At 42.4% G+C, this 18964-nt stretch overlaps 1 protein-coding gene across 2 annotated transcripts in view; it reads right to left on the bottom strand.

Annotated features, from left to right (window-relative positions):
• The window catches only part of LOC147378887 (collagen alpha-6(VI) chain-like), a 172280-nt gene that overhangs the window by 103923 nt on the left and 49393 nt on the right, over positions 1 to 18964 (bottom strand). For both annotated transcript variants that reach the window (XM_086416185.1, XM_086416177.1), the window contains exons 2-7: positions 11770 to 11867; positions 8872 to 9459; positions 6969 to 7589; positions 5313 to 5873; positions 3347 to 3904; positions 390 to 965 (exon numbers count right to left, since the gene is read on the bottom strand). In XM_086416185.1, the coding sequence (XP_086272311.1) occupies positions 390 to 965; positions 3347 to 3904; positions 5313 to 5873; positions 6969 to 7589; positions 8872 to 9459; positions 11770 to 11836 (2971 nt within the window). In that variant the 5' untranslated portion in view covers positions 11837 to 11867. The remainder of the gene's footprint in view (positions 1 to 389; positions 966 to 3346; positions 3905 to 5312; positions 5874 to 6968; positions 7590 to 8871; positions 9460 to 11769; positions 11868 to 18964) is intronic.

Below are 18964 nucleotides of genomic sequence, written 5' to 3'. Positions count from 1 at the left end.
CATGGTTCCTGCTCCATGTTATGTGCCAGTCTGGGTGGGAGGGGGCTTGGGGGAGAATGGATACATGTGTATGAAGCGCTGAGTCCCTTCACTGTTCACCTGAAACTACCACCACATTGTTCATTGGCTATACCCCGATACAAAATGTTTCTGGTGTCAATAAAAATTAAAAAAAATTTTTTTTAATTAAAAAAGGAAGTATAGCCCCTCTTCATCAACAGAAAAAAAAAAAAAAACAGTGAATTTTCCGTCACTGGAAGAATGTATGCAGAGGTGTAGAAGGTTGAAGATTTCACAAGCTGGGAACTTCTATAGAATCTTCAGTGCCCCATTTGGTTTCCCGCTTATTTGGACCTCTTCTGATAATTAAGAAAATGGATGAATCTTACCTACTTTTGAAGAGTTACATACGCTGGCAGACACATCTGAAAATATCCCCTTCAGACCTCCAAAAGTTTCCACGAAGAAGTACTTGTCACTCGATCCTGCCATGGCCAGCAGCTCCACAGGGTTGGCACCGGCGATGCCCACGGCCAGGACAAGGATGCCCTTGTCTCGCAAGGCCTTGGCTGTAGCATTGAGCTTATCGGCATCGTGGGATTCCCCATCGGTGATCACGATGAGGACCTGTGGGACCCCTTTGTGCAGACGGCTGCCCCGGGCTTCCGTGAACATGTGGTCTGAGAAGCCCAGGGCCTCAGCGGTGTAAGTGTTGCCCCCCAAGGGCTGATCATTCTGGAGCACCGAAATCACCTCCCATTTGGTGTCCAGGTTATCCAGATAAAACAGCACCTCCGGGTCATCCGCGTACTTCAGAGCCCCAAACCGGACGTGATTCTTGCCCACATCAGCTTTTTTCACCAAGTCAATCATAAAGTCCTTCATGATATTGTATTCGTCATGGTCAATGCTGCCAGAGCTGTCGATTACAAACACGACGTCTAAAACTTCAATGCGCTTGCATTCTGAAAGAGGAAGGAAAAGGAAAACTGATGAGATTAGCCTTGCACATTATGGGGGACTCACATCCCCCACCCTGTCCCCCCGCATTTTAAATGCCAGGGTGTCCCCTCCATAGGATCAAGCTGTGCATCTGGATGTTTGCTCTCTGGATAACAGACACAGTACACATACTCATTTGTGTCTCTTTTAGGACAAGGCAGATGTGATATGAAGCCTGCTGCAGTGGGTGGGAAGCGGGTGGGGTGACAGTCACAGGACATCAGAGATAAACACAAGTGCTTTTGGACCAAAAAAACCCAATTCATAATTCTGAGGAAATTTTCCTGTGTAAGTGGTACCTTCAACATGTGCTTTCATTTATGCAAATCTGTCTATATTTTTTTTTTTTAAGCCACAGGGATCATGAGGTTTTATTCTTAAGATAAACCTTGGGGAAATGACCAAATGAAAATAAATTTGGCAACACTATATTTTCTTCATGGCTAACTTTCCAAGGTTGCATTTTCTCCTTTTCTGACTTTCTTAAAACATAATCTGTATTCATGTCTGGGCTTTGTTATAGAAATTAGCCCATTCCACACTTGGCCCAACCAAGTGATCCTAGCATGACCTCTCATTAACTTTTTAAATGTGGGGTCAATGCCATGGAAAAGTAAAGTAATCCATGTGTGTATCACATTGTATTCTCAAGTGCAGAGTTCCAAACTCCAACTCATTCATTCTAGAGAAGTGGAACTGTAGGATGGTGAACGATTTAGCCTTTATGTAGCACCGTCTGTCTACAGGCCTGAGGAAGGTATGTTTCAACTGTTACCTCATTCATTTTGGAGAAATGGAATTGTGAGAAGGTTTCCCTAACCCTTCCCCAAGGCTCACCACATTCCCTTCTTTGGAGCCACTTCCCTACAACATGGTAGGGTTGTTGCAAACCCTAAAGCCAATACATTTACCCACCTAACTGGAGGCCACATGTACAGAGCCATGACCACATCACCCAGAAAGTCTGGTTCCACACAAATAGAAGCGCTGTCCCCTGGGCCTTCAGCTGCTCAGGGGAGCCTGCTTGGATCACCCGGGAGGCTGCAGGGTAGGCTGTTCAGTCAAAGCACCCTTCAAAGAGGTCATATTTGTTTTGGTTGGAGTTACCAGGACGCACAATCCAGGTGTACTCCTCTAGCCACAAAACATAGATTGCAGTCACCAATACTTCTAGTGCAGGTTGGCCAGAACTGTTATTTGAACAACACGATGACGTCCCTTTTTTTCTTTAAAATTCCATTAAGATTCATCTCCTTCCTAGAAGTTTTCCAGAATGCCTCTGTTGTCAGGCCCCATGGGTCCCTTATTCCTGCTGAACTGTTATTACTTTCATTCTGCAGCACCCTGGGAACACCGTGATGACTGCCCGTTTATTTCCTCTGAAGCATCCATTGCTCAAGTTCCTATATCTTATCCCTCCTTTATAAGATTTAATAAATATCGACATGTTTTTACAAAGATTATCTCATTTCATATAAGTATTTTAAATGAATACTTATATGAAATGAATGAATATCAGTCATAAAAAGGATGAAATAATGTCATTTCCAGCAACATAAATGGACCTAGAGATTATCCTACTAAATTAAGTCCGACAGAAAGAGACAAATATTATATATCACTTATTTGCAGAATCTTAAAAATCTTAAAAAAAGATACAGATAGACTTATTTACAAAACAAACTCACAGACATAGAAAATGAACTTATAGTTACTAAAGGGGAAAGTAGGGGGAGGGATAAATTATGAGGCTGGGATTAACATATATATACATAAAATAGACAACCAACAAGGATCTACTATATAGCATAGGGAACTATACTCAATATTTTATAATAACCTATAAGGGAAAAGAATATGAAAAAGAACATACACACACACACACAGGCACACACTGTATGTATGTGTAACTGAATCACTTTGCTGCACACCTGAAACTAACATGACATTGTAAATCAGCTATACTTCAATAATTTTTTTTAAAGCAATAAGTAAATAAATTGCTTCCATAAGAACTCCTGATTCAGATCCTACTAGGGAACCAGACCTAAAATCCTGTATGGTACTATTTTCCTTAAATGGAGGATTCATCCCCCTAGTGCTTTGTCTACAAATGGGAAAGAACCTAGGTAGATCTGAATTGTTCCTTACTGTCTGATTTTAACAGTTCTGTTGAGGAAACTTGCATTTCTCTATGTGAGCCAAAAGCCACTAGGATAAATAGTTCAATTGAACAAAACCAGTTTATAGTGTTCAAATAGCAGATTGCTTAGTTCAGGAAGCAAGGACCCACATGGATATGTGGTGTTTCAATGATCCCCCTGGTGAATGTCCCCATGCTTACCTTCATGGGGGCTGCATATTCCAAACACAAGGTCATCCTCAATGTGCTTCAGAATGTCAAAATTCTCAACATAAAAAACCATCTCTGGCCTCCCACTGATCTCTTCCAGCTGGGTGACATTGGAGCCAAACACCCCTACAGAGTAGATAATGATGCCTTCTTCCCGAAGTGCCACCGCTGGGTCCTTGACTATGTCCTGAGCCTCACCGTCCGTGATGAGGATGAGGAATTTCCTCACATTGGGCCGGGCTCCCTTGGCAGGGCTGAAGTACTGAGACACAAAGGTCAGGGCGCTACCCATCAAGGTGGTTTCTCCAATGTGAGCCATTCGGTCTATTGCATCTGAAATTTCCTCCTGGGATGTGTATCTGTTGAGCTGAAACTCTTCCTTATTGACGTCACTGAACTGGACCACACCGATTTGCACTCGATCTGCCCTGATCTGAGATTTGCTCACCAGGTTCTTCATAAATGTTTTCATTTTGATGAAGTTCTCTAGTCCTATACTGCCAGAACTGTCCACCAGGAACATGATGTCGGCCTTCATCTCTTTGCAGGCTGCATGGGAGAAAGGAGATGTATATTCAAGTTGGCTTCATGTGAAAAAGATGAAGAGTGAACAGGAAAATCTAAAACACAAACAATTCTATACGAAGTTAAGTGTGTGCTTGCTAAGGGTTGTTAGCAGGTAAATGAAGCGTTGAAGATGATGAAGGGGAACCTATTCTCTTTATTATTTAACGTATAACCCAGGGCTTCTCAACCTCAGCACAACTAACATTGTGGTTGGAAAGTTTGTACTGTGGATGGCAATCCAGGCACTGCAGGATGCTGAAGAATGTTTAGCAGGATCCCTGTACTCTACCTGTTAGATGCCCCCCAATGATGACCCCCAAAAGTAAATGTCTCTAGACATTTCTAACCATCCCCTTAGGGACAAAATCACCCCTGGTTTAAAACTACTGATCTAACTCTAGAAGATTTCATACAAGTTTTATTACAAAGTTATTAAATAAACCCCCAATACTCCTTAAAATCAGAAATCATTTGATCATATTACACATGCAATGGTCTAATCATAGATCTATCCTCATAGGAATTTGTGGGGAGATACTAAATAATACTTCTTAGAAGCCAATTCGGAGAAGGCAATGGCACCCCACTCCAGTACTCTTGCCTGGAAAATCCCACGGATGGAGGAGCCTGGAAGGCTGCAGTCCATGGGGTCGCTAAGAGTCGGACACGACTGAGTGACTTCACTTTCACTTTTCATGCACTGGAGAAGGAAATGGCAACCCACTCCAGTGTTCTCCAGTGCCTGGAGAATCCCAGGAATGGTGGATCCTGGTGGGCTGCTGTCTATGGGGTTGCACAGAGTCGGACATGACTGATGCGACTTAGCAGCAGCAGCAGCAGCAGCAGAAGCCAATTAACTAGCACTTCCCCCAGTTATGACCACCAAGTCTTTAGACATTGCTAACTATCCCCCGGTGGGGGGATGTCACCCCTGGTTGAAAATTACTTACCTAGCTCTAGAAGATTTTATACAGGGTTTGTTAAAAAGCAATTTAAATAAACATAAAACACTCTTTTTATGCATCAGGTAATAGAGCAACACTCTAATGGGTCCTCCATTTTGTTCTGGGGAATAAACAGCTCTACAAAGTCAAGAAATTTCAGCTGGGATATTTATGCCCTTTCTCCACACCTGAAATGTCAAATACTGAAGGGTGCAGAAGCCAACTATATAGAATGGAGAAACAACAAGGTCCTACTGCATAGCACAGGGATCTATCCCATAAACGGAAAAGCATATGAAAAAGAATGTTTCTACACGTGGCACTGCAGAGCAGAAGTTAACAGAACATTGTAAATCAACTATACTTCAACAACAGCAACAAAACATTTAAGAAAATACTGCAGGGAGGCAGCTTGGGAGCTGAAGTCCAAAGGTAAGGAGTCCTACCTTCTTCAGCACAGATTTCTTGAACAACCTGGTTTCTTATGTCTTTCAAGGCATCAAAGTCATGCACGTAGTAGACCCGTTTCTCCTCGCCGGCGATTTCGCGCAGCTGAGTCTGGTTAGCCTCCCTGACCCCGATGGCATAGACGTGGACGAGCTCCTCGCTCAGTCTGTTTGCGGGCCCCGAGACGCTGTCCCGGGACGCACCGTTGGTCAGCACGACGAGGTGGCAGGGCACTCTGCCTCCCCGCTGCTGCTTTGCCCTCTGCAGCAGCCCCAGGGTGAAGTTCAAGGCGGCGCCCGTGTTCCTGTTCCCGCCCATCTGCCTGATGTTCTCGATGGCCTTTCTGACGTCGTGCTTGTTCGTGTATTTACTGATCTCAAATTCCAAGTCCCAGCGGTCGGCGTACTGGACAGCCCCAACCCGCACCTTCTGGGGAGCGATGTTGAACATCCCTGCGACCTCTGACAGGAAGGTCTTCATCTCCTGGAAGTCTGTGGCCTGGGTGCTCCCGGAGCCATCGATGAGCAGGTAGATGTCTGCTTCCTCCGTGTCCACACAACCTAAAATGCAACCCAGAACTGAGTGTGGCATCTGGCAAGTGGGACAGAGACCTGGAGGCAGGAGAGAGGAAGGGCCAACACCGGCCTCATCAGACAGAAAACATGGAAACAGCTTCTTGGCAAGAAAGACCTGTTCTGCTGCCATGACTCAGGGGAATCTTAGCACCGGGTGGGTCAATTGTGTGTGACTGTTTAAGATGATTTGCATCGAGAACTGGAGTCCATTTGAATATAGAAAAAGATCAGAAAGAAAACTTGAAGATGCTTTCTATAACTCGCTTCTCTTACCAGGGAGCAACTGCTTGGCAAAAGGTCAGCTGGCATTCTGTTAACTGAAGAAGGTATTTAACTGGACATGGTGGACCTAGGAGTCATTTACTCCTCATCCATGGCTGCTCAATTAACACAACAGGGGTATTGTCAGGGGCCTAGTTTACACTGGGCAATGACACTTCTGTGGTCAACATGCTATAAATACATGTTGAAGGATGCAGACATATGTGTACACACACATAATTTATGTAGCATACATGTCTATGTATGAAATATACAAGTACCTTGCTCTCTGTCTCCTGCTAAATTCACAGATACTAGAATAATACTTTCCAGTAAATTCACTACCCTGTCCTCAGTCCAGACCATGCTTCCTGCGTATTCTCTACATTGGAATTTGAGGCCGAGGGAAGGAGAGAAGGGAGAGAAAAGTCCACACACAAAAAGAAACTAAGGAAAGAGCAGAGAAACACGAGAGGCAAAGGCAAGAAATGAAGCAAGGCAGGGGGGAGAAATAGCTAAGGAAGGTGTTCCAGGGTGTCAAGAAATGAAGAATATAAGTAAAGCTGCACAAAAGAGGAAATTTAAAAAAAAAATCCCTTCTTCCCATTCCAGCACCTCAATAGCATTTATTCTCTCCCAATTTACATTTCCTATTATTGGTTAAATTAAATTAAACTATTGGGTTAAATTAAGAAACCAGGAACTCAACTCTCTCTCCCTGCATCACACCCACCAAGCCCTTGGGCAGACAGAATGCCTGCAAGACAAGGAAAAAAGCAAAAGGATGAGACTGATCCTGCTCTCCGCAACAGGCTTTACCGGCTTTGAGGGTTTCGGTCCTTTCGGAAATGACAGAGACCGTGTGTGTGATCTGATTCCGCAGCTTCTTCAGAAACGTCTGGTTGTGGGCAGCCAGGTCAGAGAAGGACCTCAGCTGGGACACGTACTGCTCAGCGGGGTGAGACGCGATCTTCTCCAGCTGGGTGTCGCTGGCCCCCTCTACACCGATGGTGAAGACGATCACCCCCTGGCGCCGGAGGTTCACGGCGGCCTTGGTCACGTTGTCCTGGGACAGGCTGTGGGTCACGAGCACGGCGATCTGTGGCACCCCCTGGTTCTTCCGACTGCCATGCTGCGCGCTGAAGACTTCCTTCCTGATCTTCCTCAAGGCGGCTCCAGTGTAGGCCTTCCCGGCCTGGGGAGCAAGGCTCTGGATGTCCTGCAGAACCTCCGACTTGTTTACGCCCCTGCTCAGCGTGCTAATCACCTTCGTCTCGTTGCTATAGGCCACGAGGCCAACCCTCATGCAGTGCTCCTTGATGTCCAGAGCAGATATGCTTTCTTCCAGGAATTCTTTAAGATAGTCAAAGTCCTCCCAGCTGCTGTTGGTGGACATATCCAACAGGAACACAACGTCAGCCACGGAAGGGCCTTGGCAAACTGTGGGCAAGGAACGGACAGGCAGAGTTTTAATTCAGCTTCTCTGCTCAGCATTAAAGACATGTAGACTTATGAGCAATTATAGATAGAATACACATAGAATAACCAAGCAGTTTTGCACTTAAGGAAGGAGGTATCGAAACTGATGATGCAGCTGAGATCAAAGGGTCCTGGGCACAAAAGCTGGATCTTAGCTCACCTCCAGGCTCCAATTCCTACATCTGTAAAATACAGGTAACAAGAATATTGATCTCATAGAGTTGTTGTAGCGATTAAATGAGATCATGTCAAGTTTAGCATGGGGCCTGGCGCATAAAAAGTCACTCAGTTAACAGAAGCTGCTGCTATCGTATTAAAACCCACTACTAAAATCAGCAGTTTATAGTCCAAACATTCTTAAGGGATGGAAATGTAATAGCAGTTGATGTTCTAATACTTTATCTGGGGAAAATGCTAGTAATAAGATTCCATATTTTCTTAGATTACTACAAGAAAGCATTCTCTGTTGTCAGTATACATCACTTCACTCTGACAACCAGACATAATGTGAGTTTATTATGTCACTTGTCTGGACTTGTACACTTAAAGCAAAGTTTTTTGTTTTTTTGTTTTTACCAGCTCTCCCCTGTCCCTGTCTTGGGTGGTGTGCATAAACGCTTGGCCATCCTTGCTAATAGAATAGTACAAGGGGACAGACCAAGAGAGCAGGTTGGAGTTGGAGCAGAGCATGGGAAAGCTAATTTAGAACAGAGCTGCAGGAAGGAGCAAGTGCGGGGCTGAACCCACACAGGTGTGGCTCTAACTCCAGACCACAGCCTGGCCCAGGGCCAGGTCATATCGCTTCCAAGAGCGCCTGCAGCTTCCTCTCTGTGGAACAGAGGTTTTGGACTCCCTGAAGTTGTTTCAAGCTGTAACAGTCTGTGGTGACTTTATATGGTTTTAGGAATTAAGGATTTCTTTAGGAGCAAATTGTCCTTTTAAACGAACCGGAAATGAAACTACATAGTAGCTGAACCCCAAGGAGAAAGCTCAGATAGCAGGTGGCAGGGAGGAGGCAGCCTATAAACAACAGGCAATAAGATAAGTGAAACACGGAAAACCAAGGCTTCCCATGTTTATTGGATTAAAAAGGCCACAATCGTGGGGCATGCAGAAATTACCATCTGAAAATGCAGGTCAGCTTTTGGGGAAAGAGATGCTCACAGAGTCTGCATCCTTTCCTCATGCTGATTTTCTGAAAGTATTTTATCATCATCATCCCTACACACGTGCCCTGACCCACCTTCCACAAGGATGTCATTGACTGCCCTGTCCTTGTACTGAGCTGCATCCTTGAGAATCTGCGTCATGTTTTGGGAGAACGAGCTGAGGTCCCTGACAGTCCGGAGGTTGTAGTGGAACTGGCCCGTGGCCATGGCCTTCAGGGTCTTCTCGGACACGCCCTGCATCCCCACGGAGACGATCCTCACCCCATCTTTGCGCAGAGCTTCAGCGGCCTCTTCCACAGCATCTTCAGACTCGCCGGAGGCTAGGACCACCAGGATCGGGGGAAACTGTTTCCTGTCCCTCCCGCTTGAGAAGTAGGCCCTGTGCACCTCCCGGAGAGCCTTCCCAACCTGCAGGGAGCCCCCCAGGAACCCGAAGTTCTTCTTGAGGTGGTTCAGCATGGGGCCCCTGCTCTTGAAGGTGCTGAGCAGGAACTCTCTGTGGAGCCCATCGCTATACTGGGCCAGGCCCACGTGGTACTTGTCAGCCTCTATGGGGAGGCTGCTGATCATCTTGTTGATGAAGGCCTTCACAAACGGGAAGGACTTAATTCCCAGGTGGTCGGAGCTGTCCACCAGAAACACCACATCAGCATACTCAGGGCCTACAAACCCACAGACAAACACAGTGAAAGTAAACTTCAAACATTTACTACCAAGCTTAATGCCAACCACATGGGGAAAACTGACTTCCCTCTTTTACTTGCCTTTGTAATATCTTTCCAATGCACTGAAAAATAATACATATTCTCTCAATGAAAGTATTTGTTTCTCAGGCTAATTCTTTTATACACCTTCTCATTTGAACTGATCATGAAATTAAGTACCACTTTTGCAAGGAATTAAATAGAAATAGCTACATATAAAGAAGTAAAATATCATGGGTTTTTACATGGTTAGTGGATAATTTCCCTTCGTGTCCTTTTCTTCTTTCAGAATTTGACCTCAGTTTATAGAAACAAGATAAACAGTTTCATTGAGAATGAATCAAATTTGTTGAATGGAGAAATCTGAAAAATAACCTTTCATTTTGACTTCCTTTTAAACAATACAAGTAACCTAATTAACTTATAAACATATTAAACTTATAAACATGTTAGTTTTGTATTCGAAGTGTCAAATTGATGAGTTTTACAAAATCCTAAAAATCATAAATATGAGATGTATGAATCTATCTTAAAATTATTTATGAGATCTTTTGACGAGTCATGAGTGGGCATTATAATTGGTAAATTTATTCTTACATATGAAAAATGTGACAGAAACCAGTATACCTTAAGCTAGGAAAGAGATTACAGTTTAAGTTTCTATTGATAATGTAATTTTTACATAGGAATGCAATACTTTGCTGAGCTTTTAAGGCTTCATTCAATGCCAGATTTAATGTTAGGTATGTGAAATTATATTTGTATGTGATAGAGAAGCATTTGGTTCAAGCACAAAATATAATATGCTGGTGGTTTGTCTGCTGGCTTGAATTCAGAGCTCTCATGACTGTCCTATAAGATCCATGTCTTGTCCAGGGAAGGGAGGGACATACCTGTGTGTGTCTTGATGTTGTATGTTTAAGAAAACACAGTGTAACTGAACAGGCAATGCGAGTCTTAACTTTGTTATCAGCTAATTCTCCCAGCTCTGTCAAGCCATCTGACATACTTGGGCCTCAGTTTCCTCATAATTAAAATGGGTAGATTCGACTAGAAAATATCTAAGGTCTCTCTTTACTCTGATATTCTGATTATTTGAAATAGTTACTATATAAATTCTGATAAAATTAAAGGAACTTCAGTTTTTTCCTGTCAACAACTGCTAGGAAAACAGCCTTAGTACCCCTGCATGTTACTTTATTCTCTTTAGAGTAGTCCAATCAAGGCATAGTGGATTCCAATTGTCCTTTCTTTTCTTCTAAGCAACCTGATTTCAGCCAGTTTGAGACTCTGATGATCCTATATCCAGCAGCATCTCTGGGAAAATACTAAGTGAGGGGAACCAGCGAGAGAAGGCTGGGGCCCCTCCGAGAGCTGTCAGGTGAGGACTGCCCAGGGTGGCTCAACTTGGGACCAAAAGTGAGCTTTCTATTCACAGACAAACCCCCACATCCTGGTGGAGAAAAGAAATGTAGCCACTGGCACAGGACGGGCCCATCACTGTATCTGAACCATGGAGCAACTGGAGAAAAAGCATCGCCTCTCTTTGAAAAGCTTAATATCAGGCCCAGTGAGACATCAAAGGAATATGTTTTCAGGGCAAAGAAGAATTTATCTCTCCAGAAAAGTTGCTTCCAAGGTCAGAGTCCTTGAAAAAAAAAAACAAAACTGTAAAACCAATCTAGGTGGCCCTGGACATGAAGTGACTGATTATTTAGGAGATGGTAAGGGCCGTGAAGGCTTGACCAGTATTTTGACTTCAAGTCCATTTGGACATAGACTGCTGACAGACAGTGGACAGCTCTGGAGTTCCCTCTTCAGGGTAAAAAGCACCTGCTTTACAATAAGGAGACACACAGTTTCAACTGGAGCCAAATCTGGATGTTTGACCAAGACAAATATTTTGGAACAAACAAACTAGGAACAGACATTTCAAATTTTCCAGGCCCAAACTTAATGTGAAAAGAGAAGGTTGCATGAAAACGCAACCTCCCAGAAGACATAGAAGAAGTTGAAACTGGAGGACAAGAAAACAGCTCTCATATCTTTCTATCATGAAAAGGGAATAAACCCCAGAAACAAATGGTTTTCAAAGGAACATGGGGTGACATCAAAGAAATTGAGCTTTCACTCCCCACCCCACCCCCATCATCACAGTCAAAACAAAACAAAACAAAACTCTTAAATTTTAAGCAAGTCAGACTCATATATTATCTATTTTCCATAATGAGAATTAAGGAAACGAATTCCTTTCATTATTTTCCTTACCAGAATGTTGGTTGACAGAAACATGGGAACAAATTATTATAAGGAACAAAATGAGCAGCATTTTCATCTTTTAACCTGAAAAACTGCCAGCTGGAAATCTGAAAAGGCAAAAACATAAACATGTAAAATTGTTGTGGATATTACTTAGAAATCAAGACTCATACACATATGAGCACACAAAATTACATAAGAAATTCAGTGCAACAGAAGACGAGGAATTTCTGAGGTTCCTTGACTATTTGATCTGTGCTTTGTGGAAAAATGAACCACCAACATTTACAACATTTACAGAATCATAAAACAGTTTCTTCTGGCCCCCAGACCATGTAGAAACATGTGATTTTGGATAGTCAATGGAAGTAGCCAGATGCATTCTAGTTCCATCAATATTATGTGCTCCTTGTAATTATTTTCCCCCGTCTCATCCTCTGTCCACTCATTACACAGACAATTTAGAGTTCACAGTTAGGACACAGTCTAAGACCTGACTTGCAATTTTTCCACCATGAACAGGTAGTTATGTTTCATATTTGAGAAGTATTTATAGATGTGGTCAAAATTCTATTTACTCCGTTTCCTACATAACTAGCAAGTAACCATTTCCCTTTATTCTTACATTTGAGAGAAGACATAAAGCAATAAGTAGTGATCCTCCATATTCCATACGATGTCTTGCTCCTCAGAATGACACAGTTTGCACCTTTTTGCTTCCAACTACTTATAACCATATGAATCAAGGGCTTTCTGATTCTAATTTGGCCTAAAACATTTTGAACTGTGGTGTTGGAGAAGACTCTTGAGAGTCCCTTGGACTGCAAGGAGATACAACCAGTCCATTCTGAAGGAGATCAGCCCTGGGATTTCTTTGGAAGGAATGATGCTAAAGCGGAAACTCCAGTACTTTGGCCACCTCATGCGAAGAGTTGACTCATTGGAAAAGACTCTGATGCTGGGAGGGATTGGGGGCAGGAGGAGAAGGGGATGACAGAGGATGAGATGGCTGGATGGCATCACTGACTCCATGGACGTGAGTCTGAATGAACTCCGGGAGTTGGTGATGGACAGGGAGGCCTGGCATGCTGTGATTCATGGGGTTGCAAAGAGTCAGACACAACTGAGCGACTGAGCTGAACTGAACTGAAAACATTTTCAGCCACCTTGAGTTTTCATTTCATGGGATAAAATAGGATATTGAAGATATTGACAATAAATCTGATAATTAAGCAGGTTGGGCTCATTCATTCACTCATTCATCTTCTCTTTCCTGCTTAATTCTTACCCAAACATGTGTTTGATACATGTGGCTATCTCATTCCTTTGTCAGGCAGTCTCCTGTTGTGTAATATTTCACCCTTTCAGAAAATGGAACTTTGCCACAAAAAATTCCATCACCATTTCCTCACCTACTCCATTGTCCCTCTGACATTCTGGAATTTGGGATGCTGTTCTTTCCTTCATAGGAACTTTGGATGATATAAACTTTTCAGGCTGTGAGTCAGTTTATCCATTCTGTTTCAGAGGAAATCAGAAATCTGGAAAGGGCCCTTAAGAGGTTATATTCAGTCCATCCTCTCATTAAGAGAAAGTTTAGCCCAAACGTGGATTGCCCAAAGTGAAAATTAAGTCATACTCTCTGTACAAATTCTCTGGTCAGCCTTGACCATGTGCCACGCCCTGTCCCGGCAGCTTTACACGTGTTCTCCTGTTTGATATTGATAGCAAACCTATAAGCAGGTCATCTTGTTGTCCCTATTATGCAGATAAGGAATCAAATTCATAAAGGGGAATGTGATTCAAGATACATGGATAAAATGGGCCTTAGTTAAGACTAAAACCCAAATCACTCTGATTCAAAATGTGGACTGTAGCACTCAGTTCCTCTGCATCCCAAACTAATATTATTTTTCTAAAATGTATTTTATTGAAGGATAGCTGATTTACAATATTGTGTCAATTTCTGCTATACAGCAAAATGATTCAGTTATATATATATATATATATATATATATATTCTTATCCTTTTTCCATTATAGTTTATTGAACAATAATGCTGTACAGTAGGGCCCTGTTGCTTATTCATTCTATATAAAATATCAAAAAATATTATTAGCACAAAAAGTGTCTCCAAGTTTTTGGTTCTATGTCTTCTTTTTCCTAAGTATTAAGGTTTTTCCAGTGGTCATGTATGGATGTGAGAGTTGGACTGTGAAGAAAGCTGAATGCCGAAGAATTGATGCTTTTGAACTGTGGTGTTGGAAAAGACTCTTGAGTCCCTTGGACTGCAAGAAGATCCATCCAGTCCATCCTAAAGGAGATCAGTCCTGGGTGTTCATAGGAAGGACTGATGCTGAAGCTAAAACTCCAATACTTTGGCCACCTCATGCAAAGAGTTGACTCATTGAAAAAGACCCTGATGCTGGGAGGGATTGGGGGCAGGAGGAGAAGGGGATGACAGAGGATGAGATGGCTGGATGGCATCACCGACTCGATGGACATGAGTTTGAGTAAACTCTGGGAGCTGGTGATGGACAGGGAGGCCTGGCATGCTGCAATTCATGGGCTCGCAAAGAGTTGGACACGACTGGGCAACTGAACTGACCGACTGAAGGGATACTGGTATTTGTTTTCATGCCTTTTTATTTTTGCTTTTCAAATCAGAGCTTTATGTTGTTCACTTCTCATCTGTTTACATTATGAACTTTATAAATGAGTGCTATCTTTAGGAGTTATGAGAGATAAGAGAAGAAGCTTTAGGTTGCTCAATAGGATAAATAACAGATGGAAGAAAATAGCACTGAATGCAAGTTAAAACCTGGATAGAAAAATGAGGGTTAGGTAAGGACACAAATAGCATGTAGCATCTGGAAATTCCCCCATGAAGGTGGTCATACTGTTGTTGTCATTCAGTCACTAAGTTGTGTCTGACTCTTTACGACCCCACGGACTATAGCACAACAGGCTTCCTGGTCTTCACTGTCTCCCGGAGCTTGCTCAAACTCATGTCCATTGACTCGGTGATGCCATCCAACCAGCTCATCCTCTGTCAGCCCCTTCTCCTCCTGCCTTCAATCTTTCCCAGCGTCAGAGTCTTTTCCAATGAGTCAACTCTTTACATCAAGTGGCCAAAATATTGGAACTTCAGCTTCAGCAGCAGTCTTCCCAAATGAATAGTTGGGGTAGATTTCCTTTAGGATTAACTAGTTTGATTCAACCAGCCCAGCATTTCACATGATGTACTCTGCATGTAAGTTAAATAAACAGGATTATAATATATAGCCTTGATGTACTCCTTTCCCAATTTGGAACCAGTCCATTCACTGTTCCATGTCTGGCTCTAACTGTTGCTTCTTGACCAGCATACAGGTTTCTCAGAAGACTGATATTCCCATTTCTTTAAGAATTTTCCACAGTTTGTTGTGATCCACACAGTCAAAGACTTTAGCAGTCAATAAAGCAGTATGTTTTTTCTGGAACTCCAGTGCTTTCTCTACAACATCGACAGATGTTGGCAATTTGATCTCTTGTTCCTCTGCCTTTTTAAAATTCAGTTTATACATCTGGAAGTTCTCAGTTCTTGTACTGTGGAAGCCTAGCCTGAAGGATTTTGAACATTACCTTGCTAGCATATGAAATGAGCACAACTGAATGGTAGTTTGAACATTCTTTGGCATTGCCTTTCTTTGGGATTGGAATGAAAACTGACATTTTCCAGTCCCATGGCCACTGCTGAGTTTTCCAAATTTGCTGGCATATTGAGCGCAACACTTTAACAGCATCATCTTTTAGGATTTGAAATAGCTCAGCTGGAATTCTATCACCTCCAGCAGCTTTGTTTGTAGTGATGCTTCTTAAGGCCCACTTGACTTCACATTCCAGGATATCTGGCTCTAGATGAGTAATCACACCAATGTGATTATCCAGGTGATTAAGACCTTTTTTTGCAAAGTTTTTCTATGTATTCTTGCCACCTCTTCTTAATATCTTCTGCTTCTGTTAGGTCCTTCTCGGTCCTGTCCTATATTGTGCCCATCTTTGCATGAAATGTTTTCTTGGTATCTCTAATTTTCTGAAGAGATCTGTAGCCTTCCTATTCTATTGTATTCCTCTATTTCTTTGCATTGTTCTCTTAAGTAAGCTCTCTTATCTTTCCCTGATAGTCTCTGTAACTCTGCATTCAGTGGGTTTGTCTCTCTTCCCTTCCTCCTTTGCCTTTTGCTTCTCTCCTTTGCTTAGCTTTTGTAAGCCCTCATCAGGCAGCTAACTTTGTTTTCTTGCATTTTTTTTCTTGGGGATGGTTTTGGTCACCACCTCCTGTACAATGTTATGAACCTCAGTCCATAGTTCTTCAGGCACTCTGTCTATCATATCTAATCTCTTGAATCTATCCATCACCTCCACTGTATAATCCTAAGGATTTGATTTAGGTCATACCTGAATGGCCTAGTGGTTTTCCCTCCTTTCTTCAATTTAAGCCCAGATTTTGTAAAAAGGAGCTTATGATCTGAGCCACCCTCAGCTCCAGGTCTTGTTTTTGCACTGTATAGAGCTTCTCCATCTTCAGCTGCAAAGAATATGATCAATCTGATTTTGGTATTGACCATCTGGTGATGTCCATGTGTAGATTGTCCTTGTATTGTTGGAAGAGGGTATTTGCTATGACCAGTACATTCTCTTGGCAAAACTCTGTTAGCCTTTTCCCTGCTTCATTATGTACTTCAAGGCCTAACTTGTTGACTTCCTATTTTTTCATTATAATCCCTTACTATGAAAACGACATCTCTCTCTCTCTTTGGTGTTAGTTCTAGAAGGTAGCTCTTCATAGAACCATTCAACTTCAGCTTCTTCCACATTAGTGGTTAAGGCATAGACTTGGATTACTGTGATGCTGAGTGGTTTGGCTTGGAAATGAATTAAGATCATTCTGCTGTTTTTGAGATTGCACCAAAGTACTGCATTTTGGTCTTTTTGTTGACTAGGAGGGCTACTACATTTCTTCTAAGGGACACTTGCCCACAGTAGTTGATACGATGGCCATATGAATTAAACTCGCCCATTCTGTCCACTTTAGTTGACCGATTCCTAAGATGTCAATGTTCCATCTTGCCATCTTCTGGAAAGTTGAGTTCTTTCAGATAGCATCTTGTCAAACAATTTTTTGAACCTTTAAATGGAAGGTAAAATCTAGTGTACTGTAAGGCTCTATGTACAACGTGGAGACCAGCAGAAGGGGCTCTTGGGGTTTCATGTGCACTGCTTTGGGAGTGTGACAAAGTGCACAAAGGGCTAGCAGGGAGAGCAGGAAGGCTGAATCCCCAGGCTAATGCAGGGCAAGCATGGGTCCACTCTTACCACATGATGCACTGCCTATAATCTGTATGTTGTTCTTTTACCAGACACAGTCAGGACTTACATTCTTAAATTTTTTAAATACCTAATTATGTAAAATCAAAATTGTAAATACTCAAAGGAATGAGGGGAGAATGAAGGAGATACTATTTAGAGTAATAACATAAAACTTAAACTCATGGTGCACCCCATGTTAATGTAGCAATAGTCTGATCACTTCTTACTTTAGAAACAGTCTCAAAAGTACAAATCTCTTTAATTAGAATTTTTAGTACTCTACTCAATGGCACCGACTCCAGTACTCTTGCCTGGAAAATCCCATGGATGGAGGAGCCTGGTGGGCTGCAGTCCATGGGGTCTCTAAGAGTCGAACACGACTGAGCGACTTCACTTTCACTCTTCACTTTCATGCATTGGAGAAGGAAATGGCAACCCACTCCAGTGTTCTTGCCTGGAGAATCCCAGGGACAGGGGAGCCTGGTGGGCTGCCATCTATGGGGTCGCACAGAGTCGGACACGACTGAAGCGACTTAGCAGCAGCAGCAGCATTCTGATTTGGGCAAACTGGGCTAATATACCTTTTCCAAAGTTAAACACTTTAAGAGAAACCTTAAAAAAAATTTGGGTCTCCAAACCTTGAGCATTATAGCCTCAAGGTCCATCCATGTGGTTGCAAATAGCAAGAGGCCACTCTTTTTTATGGCTAAATAGCATTTCATTGTATATGTGCATCTTGTGTATCCATTATTCTGTGCTTAGATTAAGATGGATAAAAACAAATACTGTCTGATTTCACTTTTATGTAGGACTTCCCTGGTGGCTCAGACGGTAAAGCCTCTGTCTATGATGCGGGAGACCCAGGTTCGATCCCTGGGTTGGGAAGATCCCTTGGAGAAGGAAATGGCAATCCACTTAAGTACTATTGCCTGGAAAATCCCATGGACAGAGGATCCTGGTAGGCTACAGTCCATAAGTTGCAAAGAGTCAGACACGACTAAGCGACTTCATGTTCACTTTTATGTGGAATCTAAACCATAAATGAACAAAACAAAATGGCAACAGACTCAGTACAGAGAGCAAACTCGTTATTGCCCAAGGGAAGCTGGAGGTGGGGAACAGATGAAATAGAGGAAGGAGAGTAAGAGATACAAACTTCTAGCTATAAAATAAATGTCACAGGGTGTAATGTATACACAATAGTCAACAACACCATAACTACTTTGGTGACAGACAGTAACCAGTCTTGCAGTAATGACCATTCATAATGTATAAAAGTTAAAAAATCACTATGTGGTATGCCTTACACTAACATAATGTATATTAATAATAACTCATTTTAGAAAAATAGAGTGAAAAAATCTGGATCTCTTTAAACTTTCTGTTGAGAAAGTAGAATGTTTCTAATTTAAACTACAGCTGCAAAAGCAATACAGTCACCCAGTCTTTGGCTCCACACCCAGAATATTTAGAACTCGTGCAACACTTCTCCTGAGGCTATGAAGAACCAGGGGCTTCAGGGAGATCTCTGCCCCTATGAGCCAATTCATAATCTATTTAATAGGATATGTCTTTGAAACAATATTAAAAGTCAGTATGGGATACAAAAAAGACTTCAGCAGAATAAAGATAAATGCCATTTATTTCCTTTTAAATGAGCATCCAGAAAACATCATTTCTGAGTACCAATTTTACTTTTCTTCGGAAACAAGAATACTGTCAGCTTCTGTATTATAAGAAACAATGCTGGGTCTGTGTCACAAAGTTCAAGACAAATGATTGTTTGCTTAGTAAATGCCTCATCTCCTCACAGTTTCCCTTCGTCCCTTCTTACAAGTCAAAAACTAAAAAG

This window comes from Bos grunniens, chromosome 1 (assembly GCF_055505025.1).
Source record: "Bos grunniens cultivar Pamir isolate PY7600 chromosome 1, Bosgru_T2T1.0, whole genome shotgun sequence".
In the NCBI taxonomy this organism is placed as follows: domain Eukaryota; kingdom Metazoa; phylum Chordata; class Mammalia; order Artiodactyla; family Bovidae; genus Bos; species Bos grunniens.
The sequence above is the reverse complement of the archived record's forward strand: the minus strand, read 5'-3'. Positions and strand labels throughout refer to the sequence as shown.